We start from the raw sequence: 22,038 nt of genomic DNA on the forward strand, positions 1-22,038 counted from the left end.
TACGAGTTAGATTAGTTAGTCACATTAGTTAATGTGCAAATTTTATGAATAATAACTGATGTGACTTCACAGTAGTTAAGAAGTGTGAGTTTGTGGTACACTCACTGCAGCAGCCGTGACAGAAGTGTGTGTGTGTGTGTGTGACTGAGGATCTGAAAGGCTGATAACTGATTGGAGGTTTTGAGGAAACATGAAAACATTTTAAGAAGGTTTCATTGATTTATTGTTTTGTGCAATACAATATGTACAGTAAACATTTCAAATGTTTCGTCTGCTTCTAAAAGTATGAAAATAACTCTTGACTTTAAAGCTATTTGACAGTGGTGGTAAAGAGAGAGTTTGTCACAGAACTGGACTTTGGTATCGTTTTCCAATATTCTTCAACCAAACGTAAATCCCTCCGATGACAGATGACGTACTTCCCACAGCTGAAACCCGGAAGTTCATCGACATGTTTTAGGATCCAGATGGAGCAAAGGGACTCCTCGGTGATGCTTCCAATAAATTAAAATCCTTTGAGGACCTCGCTGTGTTAAAAGTTTTGCGGTAACGTGAATTTATTCTCTCCGCGTCTTCCTGAGGTTTGGCTCCGGACGCTGTAAAATTCCTCGTCAGGTCAGAGTCGCAGCACTTTGGCTTTCACATACACACCACGTCTGACTCTGTCTTCTCTCACACACACACCAGTTGTCAGTGTTCTCAGGCATCTTCTCAGCCTCTTCACTTCATTCTGTCCTTCTTGTTCCTGCTCTGTAAATCCTTCTTTAATGTGCCTTGGTGCTGTGATTAGGAGCGCAGGGGGACACAATTAGGGTCGTCATGGTTTCTTGTCTCGGCCTTGTTGGTCAGGTATATGTTTGAAGCGGCACTTGTCGCCATAGAAACAGCCTGAGGTCTGCCAGTAGAAGCATACGTCTCCATCGATAGGTACACAGCGTCTGGAGAACATCCTGCATCATATTCACAGAGAAAGAGCACTTAGAGTACATGCAGGCAAATAATAGGGTGCTCATAGTGCACAGAGACTGACGCAGCTGGTAATATAGCATACAAGATTATTTTCTGTCAGTGAACACTGAACATTTTCACTGTGATTAAAAGGATTATACTGTGACTAGAGGATGATTACAAAGCGATGAGTTATGAAGTTGGAAGTTGTCGAAAAAGTGAATGCGGAATAAAAAAGCCCAAAGGAACTGGGATGTACTTATAATAGTTTCATTTGACTTTGAATGTAAAGAGCACGACATACAGTAGTGTACATGCACAGGGAGGGGAAAAACGGCATTTATTTATCTTTTAAAAAGGAATTTAATTGTCTAAAATGTATCCTTAACTTTGACTGAGACCTTATTAGGGTTCGGACCGATTCGATATTAATTATAAATATGTAATAATGCAATTTTTAGCCAAAAAAGACTGTAGCAGAAATGTATTAACTAGTAATTAAACCAATTTACAAAGATATCCATTCGTCCCCATATTTTTAGTCTTGTGTTACAGTCTACAACCGAGCCAGTAACAGTTCGCTTACTCAACATGTCCTTAGTTCTGACATATTTTAAGTCTCGAAACAGAAAAGAAAAAAACACAACTTGTAATGTCAAGCCATCGTCCAACATCCAACTGTAACAAAATTATAAGTTCCCATATCTGCAGATATCTACATTCAGACACTGAAATCGGATAGGAACTGAAGAAAACGAAAAGAAATAGGTTGGTGCAACCCTAACACAAATTAAAGATGTGACAAGTGGTAAAAAAAAAATGCCCTCACTTTGTAAGGGACCAATCTGAGTTTACACCTGCAGAGAACAAAGCACATCAGCACACAGATACAGGTATTATGGGTGTGATGCTCGGTACCCTGCAGCAGCTGAGCTCTGCTGTGTTCCTGCAGCATTGGAGCTGAGGCTGCTGTTGGTCCTTTGTATGGGGGGCAGGCTCCTCTGGATCCATCGGTCTGGGTATCTCATCACCAGCTTGCTGCTCCCCAGCTCCACCCCCTGGACGGGAGGAAACAGCACAGTTCATCAAACGAAGAACAGGGGGACTGCGTGCTGCGTACTTGTTGACAGACTCAGTCACTGACAATGAAATCTGAGATGTTTGATCACTCACCTGCAGCTTCTCCAGGGCTCTGGCGGCCATGTTGGCATTCTTGAAGTTGACGAAGGCACAGAAACGCTCATGAAGAACTCTGATGCTCTCTATCTCACCAAACCTGTAACCACCGAAGACACAGAGCTTCTAACCTTGAGCAAATCAGCGCGGCACAGATCTACAGACAATTAATACGTTATTGTGATTACAGTTATACACCAACCCTTCCACTACTGCTGCTAGTGATACAATAACTACATCTGTCTTTAAACTGCTGGACTGTCAGTTACTGGCTATATCAGCCTTATGACTTACTTTTTATCTATCTATCTATCTCGACTCCTTGGCTACTTTAAGTTCAGTAACTACACCACAGCTACCACAGCTTCTACCCTTCATACCTCTGTCACTACTACTGTAATTACATCAACTACATCTCCGCTTTTACTACTTACAAATGCAGAATATTCATATTTTGCTGACACACAACAACAACAATATTCACAGTGTTTTTTGTCGTTTCACTGTAACTGTCTCCTACCTGTGATGCTTCATGCAGATTCAGATGTCTTTAAAACTGTTCTGAACGTGTTTAAATCTGCAGCACTGTCAGTTTTTACTCAAGTAAATCATTATGTGACATGGCATGACATTTTTAAAAACTGAAAACGTGGACACAGTTTATCTACAGCAGGTGGGTCGATAAAGCTGCTGTCACAAATGCACTGAATGCTCAGTATGTTTATGTTAATCTCTCTAAACTGGCTGCTGTATTCAATAAAACCATATTAGATCAAAATTGCACAGATTAAACTATTATTTAAATATTGCATAGTATCTGGACACTCATTTTCTATTGTGTCACGTCTGAGCCGCAGTAAATTTAATCTGAAACACAACTGTGAGGTCACTGCTGCTTTGACTGTTGCTAAAACTAACACACACATTCATATACAGCAAGTACAACTGTAGCAGTAGTTACAGTTTTCATTCCTTGCCTGTCCAGCAAAAGCAACATATCTACTGTGATAAACTGAAGGATGAAGAGTTTCTACATGAGCAGAGATAATTCTCCCAAAGATAAAGTAAGTCCATCTCACTATTGGAGTCTTCCTGAAGAGCTGGATGTGTTTCATTACCCCTTAAATCTGAACTCATAACTCCGTCTTTTTAAAGCTACAATTTGTCCACACACACACACACACACGCTGCACATGCACACACAGTGTTTTTACATTTTGAAGAGATCCAAGAGGTCTTTCTCTGTGACTTCCACTGTAATGTTCCCAACCCACAGAGAGCGACAACTCCTGGAGGAGAAGAAATAAGAAGATAGCGTTAGCAAAGAGAAAGAAAACAAATGAAGGATGTGAACAGAAAGAGACAAAGTGAAGATCACAGGAGAGAATAATGTGAGAAAGAGTGATTATTAGTCCATTATATGAATGTAGTGAATGTATGTTTAACATCTGTGAACATTAACATTACAGTATTATTATTTAATCTAATTGATCGCTTCAAGTTTAAAACGACACACTATTGTAGGTTATATGTGAGATTCACATAAAATGACTGTTGGGATTATGTGTATTGTTTACAGCTATACAACCTACCCACTCTGGTCCTGCAGAGGTGTGTGCTTCAGTGCTGGGAGTAAGAGGAGACAGGAAGTAGATGTCACGTAATGACAAAAGAACAAAAACAGAGCATTAATCACATGTATTCAACATCATGAACCGATGAGTTTGCTGTAAATAACATTACATTTCTCTGGCTGGCTACACTAAAGAGCTGCTACTATATCAACAATAACATCATACTGATAAACTTAATCTACTAAATAAAGAAATGTACTATTCCTTCATAAAGTATCCTTCAGCTCTTTGTCTGTAATGTCCTCTTCAAACCACAGGAGTGGATTAACTCAGAGTGGTGCTGCCCCTGTGTGGACAGATGTGGTACTGCAGCTGGCTCTTACTTTTGGCCTCAGGTGAGGTGATGACCGCCTGAACGGTGGTGAACTTGTCCAGCAGCATTTTACTCTGCTCTTCTTCATAACCCAACTCCTGCAGCGAAAAAAAAATGAGTAAGTTATATAATACCTCAAAGCATGACACTTAATCAACATTTGGATGAGCTCCAGCCAGCTGCTCCTCACCTTGAGCTGCAGGACGCGGCAGGTGAAGAGTTTGCTGGATGCTTCCTTACAGTTCTGATCCAACTTCAACACCTGCTCAATGGCCTTCTCCGCCTCACCGTACCGCTGGAAAACACACACCACAAACTCAGCATACGTTTTAGGTTCAGCAATGAAATCAATGAAAGCAAATTATTGGAACGCATTAAGGCTCATTTATGCTCCATGTTTAATTCATAGAGACCGGACAGGAATTAACTGTGACTTGGACAGCAGCGAAGGAAAAGTGGATGTCCGTGCGAGACCGCTGAGCAGCGCGGCTGCGTCCTCTAGTGGTTGTTTAACATCCATACCAACGTGAAGACCCATGGATGTGGTATGTAGGCAGAGACGGTTGTATATTATTGTGAAATGGACAGATCTATTTTTGCGTGTAAAGGGAGCATAAATGAGCCTTTTCTGTCGTACAGCAGCTGCTGACCTTTAACCCCATCAGAGCACAGCCCTTACGGAAGTATCCCTTCGGCCAATCAGGAGCCAGCTGAATGGACCTCTGGGCGTCTGTTAGGGCAGAGTAGTACTGCTCCAGACACCAATAACAGTAGGAGCGATTTCCATAAAACCTGAGGGACAAGACACAGAGTCAGACGGACGGACTGAGACTTTAACCAAAGTGAGTGTGAAGGAGACAGAGGAAACCAGGTGATACTGTCGGGAGAGGACAGGGTCAGAGTGTAGCTGTCGGGGTCAGAGTTCATAGTTCGGCTCACCTGTGGTCTTTGGGGTCACAGTAGATGGCTTCTGTGAACATGTCCACTGCCCGGCTGTACTGGCCTTGCCCGAACATCTGAATGCCCTGCACTAGAGAATATACAGGGAAGATATATTCCTCATGAAATCAGTTGAAACACTACTGTTAAATATTTCTTATATAATTCTTCACAAATTTAAGAAGCATACAAATATTTTGTACATCTAAAATCTTCATGTGAGAAAATCCTTTTTTATTTGACCATTAACACTTTGTATTACAGCAATGTGAGCAGAAAATACCTTAAATGATCCTGTTTTTTTAATCCAAGTTGAAGTTTTAAACTAATCTTTATCCTTCACACTTCTGAACAACAACAAATAGATGATTCACCTGTGAGGGACTCCCCTCTCCTCCTCATCTCTTCTGTGTTCTCCATCTGCAATCACAGCAGACAGTTTTGTTAATGTTGGGTATTTAACGCTGATTTTACTGGCTGTCATCAAACATACCAATAAAATATTCTCCAGAATTACATTTCCACCGATTACAGATCCTCCTGTAAAGATGGATCAGGAAGCAGGTCATTGGTTGTGTGTGTACCTGGCTGCCTCTGGCCTCGTTCTCCTTGTTCTCTCTGGAGAACTGTGTTGTTCTGCTCTTCAGGGTTTTGAGTTTGATGTGGCTCGCAACTTTGGCTACAAACGCACTGCTGACGTCCCACTCTGGCTCCTGAAACACCAGGAAGTAACACAAAACACTCAATACTTTAGTTCTTTATTTTCTGAAAATTAATTCAAAAAGTGAAACTTTCATATATTCTAGATTCATTACACATAAAGTGAAATATTTCTAAGCCTTTTTTTTGTTTTAATTGTGATGATTACAGCTTACAGCTCATGAAAATCAGAAATCCAGTATCTCAAAATATTTAAATATTACATAAAACCAAAAAAATGATTTATAATACAGAAATGTCGACCTTCTGAAAAGTATGTTAATCTATGCGCTCAATACTTGTTCGGGGCTCCTTTTGCACAAATTACTGCATCAATGCGCCGCGGTATGGACCCCCGATATGGTCCGGTGGTATGGTCCTGCTGGCCAAAACTACTAGTAACTGGTTTGCTGACCATGGTATTACTGGGCTTGATGGGCCAGCAAACTCGCCTTACCTGAACCTCGTAGAGAAGCTTTGGGGTATTGTCAAAAGGGAGATGAGAGACACCAGACCAAACAATACAGACGAGCTGAAGGCCGCTATCAGAGCTGGGCTTCCATAACACCTCAGCAGTGCCACAGGCTGATCGCCTCCATGCCACGCCGCACTGATGCAGTACAAGAGGAGCCGTAGTTGTTTTTTGAGGACTGAATCATGTTTGTGTATGTGTGTATAGCATTAAAACAAATATGGTCTCTGATAGGTCAGAGTGGAGGTAGCTGCTCAATGTCTTGTTCAAGGACACTGCACTTGTGTCTGACGAGTTTGATATTATGACATTTGCACTCATGTTTCTTCAAAAACAACAACTCTACTCACTAAACCCCCCGACTATCATCTTCAGTCAGTGTCGCATCTAACTGCATTAAACATTTCAGGCAACAAGGACCAACATTAAGTGAAAGACGTGGCATGTGGTTTTCTTTTCATACTGCTGAGTAAGTGTGTTCATACCGAACATATTTGCAGTCTTAACTTCTCCAGTTTGATTAGTTTTAGCGGAAGAGCCAATCAGACGCAGCTGCTACAAAGTAACCGCACCAAGGTACCTTAAAATAGAGGTCTTGGTCCTCTTTCCTTGGTCCAAGGAAAGTGTGGTGTGCTTCATTCAGCTTCGTTCTTAACTGGTATGAACACAAGAGATAGTAAATTACGGCAAAGTAGTACACACAAGTCTATTATTGCTCGGTTGAAGTTATAAACGGGATTTTTTAACTCCAACTTCGTGAACAGAAACAAACCACACACAAAGATTCAGTTAACTTTTCTATTCTAGACCAGAGGAAGGAAAAGCTAGACTTGCAGCACCTGATGCAACTCTAAACCTTACGGCAAAGAGCGCTGCCGAACTGGGCTTAAAGAAATGTGGCTCAGACATCTTCCTGCAGTGCACATGGACATGACATGTTCCAGCCTTGGACCATGAGTGCTGTGGACTGGACTCTCAACAAAGTTTACCATTTTGTCTAAATCAATTTCAAAAATGAGTTTTATCAAGCATTCGATGCCTCACTCATGAGCGCTTTAATGAAATTTGACTGTTTCATGAACACTTTGCACTGCTGTTAAAGTAACAGGTCGCTCTGTTGTGTTGTTATTTTAAATTTAAATGAACAAATGATACACTGAGTATGCCAACATGGCTTCAACCCACCTCCTCGGAGGTCCTGTGGGGCAAATGGTGGTTGCTCTTGAGGTCCGTCACAAGGGCAGGCACTGATTCGGGCTGGCATTTGTTTCTGGGACGGACGGCGGTCCATTCCTCCTCCTCTTTCAATTCCTCCTCACTGTCACTCTCTGACGCCGCTCTGGCCGCTTCCTCTTCCTGTTAAGAGTTTAAAGTGTTAAGATTACCCTAGAAGAGGAACTCACATATTCCTAATCGGGCTTTACAGAGGTATTATGTAACATCAGATTTACTGTGTTTTCAAAGGGAAACACTGAGCAGTAAGAATTTAAAAGATCAGTGAGTGTCTCTGGTACACTGTTATTTACATTTGTCACATATCTTAAGAGTCTAAACACCTGTTGGATGAGTCAGACTGTTTGGATGAAGTCATGATGAACAAACAAGAACAAACCTTGATCATCAGGAACCTGCTGTTACTTATTCTACTGTAAGGCTAGTTAACGGAAACGTACACTGACATCACATTTTATTTTGCTGAAATTTAAATAAACTTGCTCAAAATCTGTGCAACAATGTAACTGAAAAGTTTACCAGAGCAGACAATTAAACACATGCACCTCCAGGTTTACGTGTGCATATACACATAAATGCATGAATACATATGGAAATGAAGATGATGGTATGAATATATTGCAGCATGCAAACTATAGGGAAATAACACCAGATTACATATAGGCCCTTATGATCTCACCTGCTCTGACGCGTCCTCCATCCTCTCCTCTCGCTCCAGCTTCTTCCGTTCTTTCTGCCTCTAAAAGGAGAGCATGGACATGGTGGCTGTGGGATGGCACACAGACATGTATGGACACAGGTGTGGAAGCACATGTGCTGCCAGGTGTGTCATAAAGGGCGAGGTACAGTCATGAGGAGGGTGTGGCAGGACTTATGAAAACAGTAACATCTATTAAATAAAAAAAGGTGTGAGGACAGACAGGACAACAGGTGACAGGAGTAAATACAGGTGTGGTGACAGGCGTGGTGATGTGCGTGAATGTAGGACACATTCAGTTTGGTTAGTGAGGAATAATAAACAAAGATGTGAGCTAGAACATGAACAACATATATTTGCTTTACATGTCCAGAGCAGTTTACTTAAGGTCGCATGTGGTGGATGTTACAATATTAACTTTGAGGATGTGAGGATAGTGATCATCAGTCTATAAAACTGTTGAACACATCGTAGTTTGTTCTGTCATTGATGCTTCAACCAATGTTTTAGACATTTCTCAAGAATATGAAAGATACAAATAACTATCGACATTATCAATATCACTGAGACTACATACTCCACACTTGAGTTTCAAATTAACCTTCTGATATTTGATGTGACATGGAGGCAAAAATCATAAATTTGTATTTCAAATTATATTTTAAAATGCTCCGTATGAGTTTTTTGCACTTTGATCAGTCAGTAGAAATGTTAAATGATACCGTCCTTTTATTAAGTTTTTAATTATAATTTTACTCACTTTCCTTTTAGCTCTCCTCCTCTCTGCCCTCCTTCTCGTTTTCTCCTCATCGTCCAAACCGTCCTCACTGTTCAGCATCGCCTGATCGAGACATACAGTATCATATTCAGGGCTCAGGTAACTTGACAGGTGCACATTTCTTCAACAAGAGCTTAGAGTTAATTCTTTGAGGTGTAAATTGTAAGAAATGGCCAGAAAGCAAAGATAGATAAAAAAAATATATGTAGAGAGAGGTGATGTAAAACAGTTTTCCTTTAGATAACTGCTTTACAACGTTGCAACTAAATGGCCAAAATGTGATACCCTGGATCATGACCCTGGATCCGGGGGTCCAGCATCCATTGGCCATTATTAAAACTGCATCTCAAGGTACTTTGTCATTGGCTTCAGCTTCATGAGACATCAGAAGTATCAAAGTGCATAAAGTGTAGATGAGAAAATGGGGATCTTTGTTTTTAACGCACACTACAAATACATTCAGTGCATATTTTTTTTTACTAATAATCCACTTATTTTTTAAACGCAAGTCCGTTGTAGTATTTAGATAGTTGTAGAGTACAAACTGATCCACACTTAATATAGCAGAGTAAAATGTCCGTCTACCTGTGAAGAGCCTTGGTCTTTTCTTCTGTCTGTCAGAGCAGACGCTCCATCCTGAACCTCCATCTCCTCCTCACCTGGTCCATCTGGAAACACACACAGAATAAATGTGTCTTCATTCACGAGGTATGACATTTGACACTTCTTTCTATTGCTTTCAGTTTCACTGTCACGTGTTTTCACAATGATTCTGTTTGTCTAGAGAGAGAGAGAGAGAGAGAGAGAGAGAGAGAGAGAGAGAGAGAGAGAGAGTGCAAGTGTGTGTGTGTGTGTGTGTGTGTGTGTGTGTGTGCTGATTTCCAGTGCCCGACTGACACATGCAAAACTGCACAGGTGACCGTGTGGCAGCTTGTGATTGGATGAAGAAAGCAGAGAAACGAATCAGTGTGAAAACATTCAGCTTTAATGAGCGACAGCGCAGCTCACAGAGCAAAATGGACCCCATTCAACACAATAATATATTTGATATAAATGTAAAGCCTACTAGAATAAAGTCAAATGATGGCTGTTATACGACCAGAGATGTGGTCTGTTTGAACGAGAAAAGGTCTGTCCTGAATACAGGGAGTAAAATAGCAGGTACACGTACTGTAATGACAACACAGGCAGTATAATCTGCTCAGCACTGATGAAGGCAAACATGTAAATGTGATGTTTTAATGCTGCAGCATGGACAGCTGATAGTGTTTCTGTGTAATGAAGCATTAAACATCAAATATTTACAGTGGCCTCGAGGTTTAAAAAAAACTGTCTTTCAACCTTTAAAGGACAATAAATGTCGCAATTTATGGTTTACGTTTTATTACTTGAAACTAAAAAACATGTAAATAAGAAATTCATTTTTGTTCAGTTTTTATCTGCTCTATTCTGCCGGTGGTCTCACTGATCTGTTTCATATATCATGTGTAACGTTATTCAGTCGTGTAGGTTCACGTTCCTGGATCAAAGTCCTACACTGCGTTTCCACAGCACACTGACGTCATCAATGTGTTTGTTCTGTTGGACATATTTTACCTGATTCCTTTTATGTCAAACTAAATTAAAATAAAGCTAAAATTAGAAAAATGTGCATCTTGCAACCCACGAGATTCTTTCCATCACATGAAATATTTAAATCCAAAATGTGGAAAAGGTTTGGTGCATGTTAATACGGCCCCAGGCAGGCGGGTGTGTTTGAAAGAGGGGAATCCTGCTCCCTTCCACTCATACCACACCAATAGGTCACCATGCCAGAAATATCTAAGGGCCTCTGGACAGAAATAGAGCTCAGGTATCCAGAAGCATTCTGGAAAACTTCCACAGAGAAACCTCCGACTCTCTTGCTTATATTCCAACTGACCCAAGTGATCCTACCGAGACAAAATCCATATTCACAATGTGCATTGACACATTTACCAGCTGGCTATCAGACCTGGGATGGTAGTAAACTGTCTCTCAACACTGACTTTGCTGAAGTAGATCGGTTACCGTCCACTCACACCAGTGGCAGGGGGAAACGCAACAGCCGGCAGTTTTTAATTTCAAGCGATTGCTAAAGGACCCATCTGTTTCCCAAGCAGTAGTGACATGCCACCAGCTATTTACAGAGCCACTGGTAAACAAGAACAAATCCCACTACAGAAATCCTGAAGATGTTACAGATAATTAAGTAACAATTTGTATCCGCCTGTTTCTATCTGCATATCAGTTAGTACGAACCTGAATAGAAACAAACTAGTGCAAGAAAGTTTTTTTCGCTTGGCTGAAATAGAAAAGTTGTAGCAAACTGCAACAAATTGTCAGGGAAATAGGCAAATGAATCGTGGTGTACATGAAGCATGTGGCTGACACGACCACTGAGGCTTAAAGATAGCTGCAGATGAAAAACGAAAAAAGATTTTTAAAAAACGACATGTGTGGAGAAATCAGGAGACAATAACCCTCTTCACACTCATATAATGAAAAAACATAACATGAAAATCTGCCTCTCTCTTTAAGGCCCCCCTCCCAAAATGCCCAGTGTGCTCTGATTGGTCAGCTCTCACAGGTGTGAGCAGGCACCGCCCACCATGTATCCAGGGCAGTGACTGTATAGTCTTGGCATCACAACCTTACAGAAGTCCCGACAGCTCGTTTAAAGGCACAGTTTCTGATTAAGGGCACAGTTTTTAGTATTTACATAACACCTAGACCTGCTGTATAATCAAAACAGACATGGAAATCTCACGTTCTACTTCTACATGTGGCATTAAAACATCCAACGTTGATTCATATAACAGTGAATCCAGCTACATGTTCTGATCAATCTCTCGTAAGAACTCCACTTAAGGAGCTGTTCATACGCGGTACAGTACACATGTAGCCCGACCAAAGGGCAAAAGACCAGGCTGCATTGCTTTTATGAAACAAAACTGCTGATACTATGAAACAGGTTGCATGTTCTGGATAAATGACGGATATAAAGTACCATCTCAGGCCAACACTCCCTCAAACACACAACGCTGACAGATGAAAAGGCGAGGGGAGTAAACTCTGGGTCCAGGAATAGACCGTCCGTTCAGAAACTTTTGGAATGAGTAGAAACTGAATCTGTTTGGCATTAAGAGCCACAACACCACCTGACTCACAGCGACCACAGGAGGAATAACCAGAGAGGAAAGGAGGGAGGATGTTTGTGAGAGAATAACATGCCTGTTTTGGGTAACCATCCACATTTAGCCCGGGCCAAATTATAGGTTTGTAACTGAAACACATTCTCCTTCTCCACAACATAAAACCACTCACATGACAGCCTATAGAATACATCACCAGCTACTCTACAGTATTCACTGTGCTCCTGAGCACAGCTGCCTTTCATGCAGCAGGACACAGTGAAAGCAGTTTGATCATCAGCAGCCGCCCCCTCTGACAGATGGGGGCAGTAAATGCACTAGTCTGTAACTGGCCAAGACAAACTCTGACATCTTTAACACCAGAAAAAGTCTTAAGTTTTCTCATCATGACAGGTGCAGTGAGGGGAGTGAGGGGGAAGTCAAACAAGGTCATATCAGGTTAACTAAAAGCACCTGTGTGAGTGTACCATGTAGGACTGAGGGTTTTAAAATTACTACTGTCAGGGAATAAACCACTCTTTTCCCAGAATCCTCTGAAATTTCATCATCATCATCATCTAAGATGATATTGGCTATCGTTATTGTCTCATATCACAATAACAATATAAAATGTATATATTTCTCAGCCCTGCTTCAACCTACAGAAATGCTACATCTGTATACAACAGTGGCACGTCCGTCTTCCATCACCTTATCTGTGGATGGAAAGGTCATCACCCTGAGAACCGGCACGCTCATTCAACTTTCCTGAATGAATAATTGTTTGTTTGACTGTTGCTTCCCTACAGTCACAAACATTTATACACCCAGGCACTCCAAAACATTGTGTATCACGGCTAAACAATACTGCTCATGTACTTCTGATCACAATTACCATCGCATATTGTTTTGATCTGAACACAGACCAGCTCACAGCCATCAACAGAATACACCAGGGGAAAAATATGAGTCTTTAGGGATTTAACCCGCTGTTAAGGTTTCGACTGAACAGCAACTGCCGCTGTCAGATGACGACACACACTTTGACATGATTGACTGAAGTCTTACTGTTTTCATTCAGCTTTGCTTCACAATATTTACTACCATGGAAACTTTCACATCAACTGTGAGAGACAACAAATTGCACTTGCCACGAGGCCACATGAGTTTGCATGCAAGCTCATGCACACTCAGCAAAATGTCAACAGGCTTGAACAGCACTGTCATGGACTGTAGGTTTAAATAAAGGCAACTGATTGGATCTGATGGTCCAGTAAAAAAAGGCTTCATGTCTGCTCTTTTATCTCAACAACAAAAAATGTTCAGGGAGTCAAGAATGAGCTCTGTGTATCAAACCATGTGTTGCTGTTTGATATGAGAGCCACATGTGGTTCTCAGGGCTGCCGGACGGGGTGGCCTTGACAGTTTCCTCCCTTGTTTTAAACACACACCCATATCAACACACACACACACACACACACACACACACACACACACACACACACACACACCTCTCTATCAACAACAGTGTTTTCAGTTTTTTATCTTTCTGTTTATGTGCAGAGCAGAATAACAGAATAAGTTATGGGAAAAGAGAGAATTTAGGACTAGAGCTATACTTTTAGCAGATTATCGGACATGCAGCATGGGAGTGAAAGCCTTCCTTTGTTTACACACTGTACTCGGGCACAGTCACGCATACACAAAATCACAGTCCTGTTCACTTCCAATTCTGTGTGAGCGACGGGGCAAATAAAGCATTTGCATCCTGTGGCGAGGCAAATTCATATCTTGGCTGCGCATAGAGTTTAATATTGGTGAAGTCGAGCCTAATCCAGCAAATATGTTGACCACTAAAAAGAGCTGCAAACCATGTGCCTCACATCCTGCACTGACCATCCGCCTGCATTCGTTTATGTGTGACCGCGACCTAGAACAGAGGTTGGCAGGAGTTGTATGGAGGAGAACATGCTTCACAAATCCAAATTAGCAAATCATTAGTTAGTAAAGATCTGGCTGCCAAAGACAATGTGTCTAACAAAGCTACATTTAGTGTGTTAAACACATTCTTTGACAAAAACACACTGTGGTTGACACAGAATTGATATCTAATTGGACACATTTGCAGAAATAGTTGTGTGTATCTTATTACTACGGTTCAAATCAGGATCTTCTGTGCATGCAGTCCAGAAGAAGAGCCTGCTTCAGGGCCCCCGTACCAGTCCGTCTACGCCCAACAGGAGAAATTAGAGGCACACTGAGGGAGGGTGAAGTAACGTATTGACCCTTCCCGTCTGAGGAATCCTCTCTCATGTCTGCACTGAGGCCAGAATGATTTGCTTGGTGTTGGTTTGAATGGCAGTGATTTGAGATGAGGCAGTGCAGCAAAGTGTGACCTACTAACGTCTCATCGAGTTCCTTAATCTCTGATCTCAGTTTGTTCGCTGAGAGGGGGAGCAGGAGGTGAACGAGATGAGACATGCTTTTGGTGACCTTGCTGGTCTTATCGGTCCCGTCAGCCCAGCAGTAGCGAGCTGTTCTCCCTTTTTCGCCGTCTTTGTTATCAGCAGGGCTGGTGTTACAGAATGTGCTTGGTTGGGAAGGAGGCAGATGGTGTGGCCGTGACCACAGGGTGAACTTAATGCCAACGATAACCAACGCTTCAATTTATCAGTGAACCCCACGAGGGCTGCTGCGTGTCAGGGTGCATATCTATATCCACTGATTCTATTTTGATGGTTTTCTGAGTATAAAGCTGCTATTAATAAGACTCAACCCTTCCTGTGGTTATTTCACAATCCTTTCTCACAAGATTTCCAGGAAAGCGAAGACAACGTCTGAACTGCTGGAAGGGATTTGATGTGAGGAACTGATGAAAGAAATGCTGACTTTGCTTTAAAAACAAACAGAAGGAACAGTGAATGGAGCACTTCAGCAAACAGAAAGGCTTCTTACTAAATTATGATAAAATTCAGAGAAAACAGCAGGGAAATCATAAATAAATGTTTGTCTCTGATAATATCTGTGGTTTCCCCACAGGAAGTTTGAAAGCCTCATAGATTAACTTCTTATGACCCACTTTGTTAGTTGATAACAGCCTAAACAACAGTCACATTAAACATAATGACTATACAGTAGTTGTGTGAAAGAGGTCTGTAGTTTTACTTAAAACTTAATGTTGGAGGTAGAAGGCCACCTTACCATAAAGAACGACCTCCTCTACTGACAAACAGTGCATACACTTACATAAAATATAGCATTACCATAGCTGAAAACCCTCTCCGATCTTAAATGACGGACAATATTTGAGAAAATACACTGTATGTAACTGCCAAATCAATAAAGTTTATATTTAAGACATGTATGGGTCATATTTCAGACTTTAGAATAACTTTGAAGCTTTTATTTCTCTTTTGATTTGCGGCTCGTTCATACACTTTAATTAGAGCTGCACAATTAATCTTCGTATAATCAAAATCGCAATATGGCTAAGCAAAAACACAACATCCTTTGCAGAGGTAATAACTAAGTGTTGTGAAGTCCAAAAGTCAAAATGTATTTAAAAAAAGATTAGAAGTTATATTTTCCACAATTCACAACTCTTATATTTAACAAAATATTCTGCTCCGATTCATATTTGTTGGTGTTTCGTCTTTCAAAACCACTTCTTTACAGCTTTAAATCAAAAAGAGTATATACTATGACATTAAGGACAATGCTCACTGCATTATGACAGTATTGGGATTTTAATTTCATCAAGTGCTTTAGTTTGTCAGATCATTAATTTGATGGATTAGCCATAAAAGGACTTCTCAAGACTAATTTCGCAATTGATTTTTCACAGATTTAGATTCATCAAAATCTAAGACATGAAAAGAGAGCAGTGAAATTTACCTTAAAAAAATAAAGGGTGAGAAATGAATCAATAAAAAAACATAAACCACAATAAGTAAAATAAGAAATCAAAAAGTCTATATTAATAAAATAAATACCAAATGACCTCTGCCTTGTTGTATTTCTTTCATTTATACAAAATACAGCAGCAGCATTGCCGTCCAGAGGGGAGTGGTTTCCTCTCCGTCTCTCTCATTAGCTGAATGATTTAAAGAAAAAGGAAACTCGAGGCTAATGAGTGTCTGTGGTGAGCACTGAATCATCAGCCCTCCGGCCAATTCAACAAACGGATCGCACACGCTGGCATAAACACACACACACACAGGCACACCCAAAGACACTGACACACAATGTGCCAAATTAAACACACACACTGGTAGGTCCAAACTAAAGTGCTCTCCCTCTGACTCATCAACTGATACTCACACTCTGCTGAAACAAGACAAAGGACCTAAAATCTGTCACTGTGGTCACATGAGCTCACATGAGCTCACCTGATGTCTGTGAACATCCAGTGTTTACAAAATGTTACATTTATTGGATGCTTCTGATTCACTACGGCATGACCTGAGTTTCTAAAAGACACTTTGAAAGCTTTCGTTTGAGTTTTCAACTCAAAGTCTTCATAAAACTAAACTCACTTGAAGGTAAATGTAAAAATTACAGACGCTGGTGTTTTTAACTGTGTTTTTGCTTTGTGAACGAAGGCTCTAGACTCTGTTCACTGAGATAACTTATCATTGTCTAATGATTAAGATTAAAACTTGTGTCTGAGAAGTACAGTGGCACTGTGAGCACAACTCTCAGTTTTAGTACATCATACCAAGACATAAGCACCGCACCACCTGTGGAGCTGAGCTAGTCGGCTATCCCCAGGCTCCTGCTAACTAGCCACAAGTTGCTAGTTCTCTCCACCTTACGTTACACCCAACAAATGCTGGTTCAGTCAGCTGGCAAAAATCAAACCGGTTGAAGATCGTACAACAGGCCGGCATGTTTTATCGTGAGACAGTCCAAGGCCAAGAGGTATGATGAACACGAAAGGAAACTCACACTGATTGCAAATAAACCTAATTTATGTCTGGGTGGGAGACTTAAATAACAGGAAGAGAAGCTTGTGTTTAGGATGTAGGCGTTTGTCTAACCAGAAACTGAAATGACTCCAGCTGCCAAAGCCATGCTGAGGGCACCAAAGGTCATCATCTGACTGATCATTTTCATAATTCATTAGTTACTTCAATGGAGTCCAATACTACATGAGATGAGAGAGTTATTTTCAATCAGGGCTGACCATTTGACAGACTTAAAGCAGGTCAAACCAGCTTGTGTACATTCTTCAGAGGTTAGTGCACAACTCATTTACCAGTCAAATATTTTTGGTAGGGTTTATGTAACGCTGCAGACTCCAAGTCCAAACATGATGAACACTGACTCAAGACAACTCCGATTAAATTCATTTTTTTCTAAATACCAAGATACAAAGAAACTATTTCCACAGTAACAGCAGCCAAAAACTAAATTTGCTGCAAAATAGTCTGTTCAAAATCACAAAGACTTTTTATTGTATTATGAGTTTTGTTTTGCTAATTCAAAGTTTAAATTTAGATTTTACAGGACAGAAGCCAATCCTGGAAGGCTCGACTTATAAAGCGAGTCCACTGAAGTGAGCAGATACCTCTCTCCTGTAGTCCTCAATCAAAACCTGCTTCTTTGCAGTAGCAATTCCCTTAGCGCTGCCCTCTATGGTTGGAGTAAGGCCCTATTATAGGTTAATGCCAGGTTATAGTTTGATATTGCAGAGAGGAGCTGTTCTGTCTTTGTTCAATTGTATTTTATGAAGCAACATGTGTTTCACATTTCTGTTAATATATGGAGTTTCAAAGATAAACAACATAGTGACAGGTATCAGGGGTCATAGGCTCAGAGGAGGGGACTGAGCTGTCCAGTTAATCTACTCCAGATGTTTCTATACAGTCTTCATGTGGACCATCTCCCAGCGCTAATTCAACAATTAAAGTGCCTTTATTGATGGTTATTCAGTGTCCAGTGTTTCCCATACATAGGCTCTACTTTGGCGACCTGCCCAGGTAAACTGAGACCCGCCCAGGAAGATAAAATCTGAGATTTTACAGCGCAAACAGACCCTCCAGCCCCACCCACCTCGTCACACATGTGCATCACGCAGCATGCATCAGCTCTGGCATCACCAGTTTACTTCAGTGTTTCCCACACATTCATTTATTCGTGGCAGTCCGCCACAATAACAACATCGGCCGCCACATATTGATTTTCTATTTTTGGAGCTGCGCATCCCATTCTCACTCACTCAAGACAGCGCACCCGTCAGTGAAAAGCATTATGTTATATACTCTGATACAGTGGATGGTGGTGTGGTTTTTCCTCGGCCAGTAAAATCAACAAAGACGAGGAGGAGGACTATTTAATGTGGTTGGCTTGACCAGAACTTCCTCTGCAAAGGAGACGGCTGGCCTCGTCGTCGATCATTGGAAGATATGAAAATGAACTGACATAATTACCCCGTCAAACATAACTGCGATTCATGATTTTACCCTCATCAAAATATTCCTAAAACTTTAAAATGACAACTAAAAATGTACTAAAACATACTGGAATCACTTTAACCTTACATTGAATCGCAGAACAAACATTCAAAGAGTCTAATGAGTAATCATAAATCATAAGGTCTTTCTGCACAAGTAAAGGACAGATAAACGGTGGTAAACTCATCTCCCTCATCTCCCTGTCCTTTTTTTGAATCAGTAGTATTTACACATCTGATTTAACTTGTTTTTGTGGGGGATACAATGAGCAAGCTATGCCTTCAGCCATGATGACTGGCTTAGGTAATTCAAAATTAAATCAGGAAACCAATATAGGGATGTACGTCAGTGAGCTGGACAGCTTTTTCAAGGCATTCATGTGAGGAGATTCACGTTTATCCCGATGATGAAAGGTTACCATGATTAGTTATTGCAAGTCTTTTTTTTTAATAGTAGTATTATTTATATTAATAACATTTTAATAATAAATTCATTAGTTGTCCCATCCCTGGTCCCAGGTTTACAACTTGCAAGCGTTTCACTCACCAGACAACTCAAAATAGTTTTTTGATTGCAAAGTTGGTTGTTTGAGGGTTAAAAGTATCAACATCTCCTTTTATATAAACATTAGAGGTCTATATCTGGTACTAGGGTTTAATTCCCTGGAACAACCAAGTTTCACTGCAATAAGGTACCTGTGTTTGTTTTTCTTTTTCATATCGCTCAGCACCAAGTGGGAGATGTCGGCGCTCACACAGATACTTTGCTATCAACGAATATATTGCCCGATATGAAATGTTTTTTTTACGGAGCATAATGCAGACAGGGATGCTTTGGGTTTACAGTTTCAGTCCAATTATGTCAATGTGGACAATACAGCTCATTGTTAAACTGTCAAATATTGTGCCTCCATTACGTTTGTATCTTTGCTCCAAGTGTTTGATTTTGTGTAAGTGTATTTAAGAATATCGGACGATATATCTGGATCAGGATTTTTTTTCCTCCCTAATATCTGATCAGCTCAATTGAACACGTTTAACAATAAGGCTGGGAGCAGGTTAAAATACGGGAAAACAGACTTTGACACAGTTCTGTAAATAACTTTTTCCTAAATGTGCTGTGGAACAGGACACCACCGAGTTATTAACAGAGCTGTACCGATGTCTATTTCCCCGTTGTCAAGACCAATAGTAGATTAACTACATATTGCTTGTTTCACCATTTCTCCACAGGCTTGTATTGTTCAAAACTTACTGTAATCACTTCCAAAAATATCTTTTTTTCTGCAAATCACTGAGCGGGGTGCTAAAAACTAAAGATAACATACTGTAGATCTGGTGACATGAACTTTTACAGTCAAACAGCCTAAAGGGAAACAGAACAAGCATTTCATTGTGAAATAATGTAAGCTGAAGTTATTTTTCACACAATGCATGCACTCACAGTCACACACGGGTTTGCTGAAACACAAAAATATAGGTGTTAAAAAATGAAGAAGTCTGATTTTTCTATCCTGTAAATATAATGCTACTTCCACTACCCCCAAAAAACAACTAAATTAAGTTAAATAAAAATTGCAAATCAACATTTTTGTAGGTTAATAAGGCAAGATGAAAAAATGAAAGAAAAAAAAAGTCATGGCACAAAATGACACTGGCATTCATTCATATTAGCAAGTTTAGTTACCTGTAAGCAGGTAAGTTAGCTAACCTAGCTATAAACTGTATTTAACGCTAGCTGTTAGCAAAAAACAGTTTGTGTCCACAATTCAAAATATTAAAAGCTCGCATAAAGTAGCTAATTAGACGTTATAATGTGAAAGGTATTCTTTCAGCCTGGGTTTATCGGTGCCGTCACAGCGGCTGTGATATAAAATGATAAATGAGAAGCTGTGAGCACCGAAATGACTGAAGAAAAACCCCCAAAGTTGTGAGCGGCTGACTGGCACTTTTACTCACCGCCTCCCAAGCCCAGCAGCCGGCAGATATCTCTGGTGAACTTCATCAGGTTTTACCGTCCGGCATTATCGGCCCGCACTCTCAGATAAATGTAAACTAGTCACACCGGACAAGACGACAACTTTTCAGCCTTCATTCAGCGCTGACACCTCGCCGGTGAGGCGGCCGGTTCATGCGAAATCTCGCCCGTTGGTCGTCCTCCGCCCTCCGGTGCCGTCTCCACCGCCGTGCAACCAACGGCCGCCACTGCGCGCACGACTTCCGGTGCCCACTTTCAACAATAAAACAATGACGGGCAGAATTTGATGACGACTTCCGGTCAACAGCCATCAAAATAAAACCACAAAAGCGTTGAAAATGGGCCTCTTGGTCATGACTGGTGAAGGTTTAATATCAAATGATTTAGGATTTAGAGAGTAAATGCAGGACAAAACTAAATTCCACATTAAATCTAGCTAATTGTATAAGATAAAAGAAAAGATAAGATAATCCTTTATTAGTCCCACAATGGGGAAATTTGCAATAATATCATCATCATCATCATCATCATCATCACTATAATTGTATTTATATAGCACCTTTCTTAACAAGGTTACAAGGTGTTTGTAATTTAAAAGACAATTAAAACAACATAATGCAAATAAAACCATGTCATTTGATATAAAGTGCTATTTATGAGAGGGAAAATGCAGACTGCTCAGATGGTACACTTCAAGTTCATTAATTCCAATTATTTTTGAATTAATGAGTCAGTGCAAATGCAGGTGAACTACATGCACAAATGTTTAATATGTCTACAGACAAGCGTACAAATAAAAAAGTATATATAAAATGTTAGTTAGAATCAATCAACAGTTTCCTTTTGAAGGAAATTCTCTAAGAAATCCAACATCCTTTTCAGCTTCACTCGACGGTTTCATAACTTTGTCTCTTGTCTTGTGTCTATTTTTTTCCATGAGGGAAAAATCAACCAGTCTCGCACAGAAAGGAGAAATATCCTGAGAACAACAGGCTGTAAGCCATCTGGTATTTCCTGACAAGTTGACCTACTTAAAACTGGAAAGCTATGGTCTCTGTGCTGGATGGAATGAATATTTGTGGGTACAGATAAAACCATCATGATTCACAGGAAACTGCACCAGGAATGCAGACTACACCTTTGTCCACTGGGTGGTAATACTGCACTGACTTTCACAGAGAGGAGGTTTAACGTAAAGGCCACCTCAGATTATCATGTTGTGATGGATTGTTGCAGTTTAAAGTTTAGTGGCCATGCTTTTTAGTTTTGTTTCTCCAAATACATCTTCATACTTTCACATTGTTTCTTTTAATATCCTATCACAAGGTGCTGTGAACAATTGTGGTATGCTGGAGCATGCAAAGTGTACTCGGTACCTGCAGATCTTGTTCTTCTCAGGAAATAGCAAATGCAATGCAACAAAACTGCAAAGGAAAATCAGCTATTTATTGAAAACATCTGGTTTAAATATAGTCTTGGATGACCTGTTAGGCACTGCTGGGTATCAACAATTTTAAATATAATACTTAAAACATTACATCGCCACAATTAAGACCATAATGCCT

The 22,038-nt window shown here is 40.5% G+C and overlaps 1 protein-coding gene across 2 annotated transcripts; it reads right to left on the bottom strand.

Annotated features, from left to right (window-relative positions):
• Positions 1-199: 199 nt before the first annotated feature.
• On the bottom strand, positions 200-20,693 carry LOC311251978 (uncharacterized protein). Of its 2 annotated transcripts, XM_084344715.1 has the most exons (17): positions 20,455-20,693; positions 9,475-9,557; positions 8,872-8,952; positions 8,094-8,153; positions 7,367-7,537; positions 6,762-6,836; positions 5,595-5,723; positions 5,385-5,430; positions 5,011-5,101; positions 4,722-4,863; positions 4,262-4,366; positions 4,082-4,169; positions 3,717-3,750; positions 3,339-3,413; positions 2,122-2,224; positions 1,867-2,006; positions 200-950 (listed from the first exon to the last, which is right to left on the bottom strand). In XM_084344715.1, exons 1-17 carry the CDS (start codon positions 20,498-20,500, stop codon positions 818-820), a joined length of 1,602 nt encoding a protein of 533 aa, XP_084200841.1. In that variant the 5' UTR covers positions 20,501-20,693; the 3' UTR covers positions 200-817. The 2 variants fall into 2 exon arrangements, with proteins under 2 accessions (XP_084200841.1, XP_084200842.1); XM_084344716.1 differs by lacking the exon at positions 6,762-6,836.
• Positions 20,694-22,038: the final 1,345 nt, after the last annotated feature.

The sequence above is a fragment of the Pagrus pagrus genome (genome assembly GCF_965226575.1).
Source record: "Pagrus pagrus genome assembly, chromosome: 2".
NCBI classification, from domain to species: domain Eukaryota; kingdom Metazoa; phylum Chordata; class Actinopteri; order Spariformes; family Sparidae; genus Pagrus; species Pagrus pagrus.

Coding starts and splice junctions, on each gene's coding strand:
- LOC311251978 (XM_084344715.1), bottom strand. CDS start 20,500: ATGAAGTTCACCAGAGATATCTGCCGGCTGCTGGGCTTGGGAGGCG. Junction 8,953..9,474: donor AAGACCAAGGCTCTTCACAG/GTAGACGGACAT, acceptor TGTCTCGATCAG/GCGATGCTGAACAGTGAGGA. Junction 3,751..4,081: donor CACCTCACCTGAGGCCAAAA/GTAAGAGCCAGC, acceptor TCTTACTCCCAG/CACTGAAGCACACACCTCTG.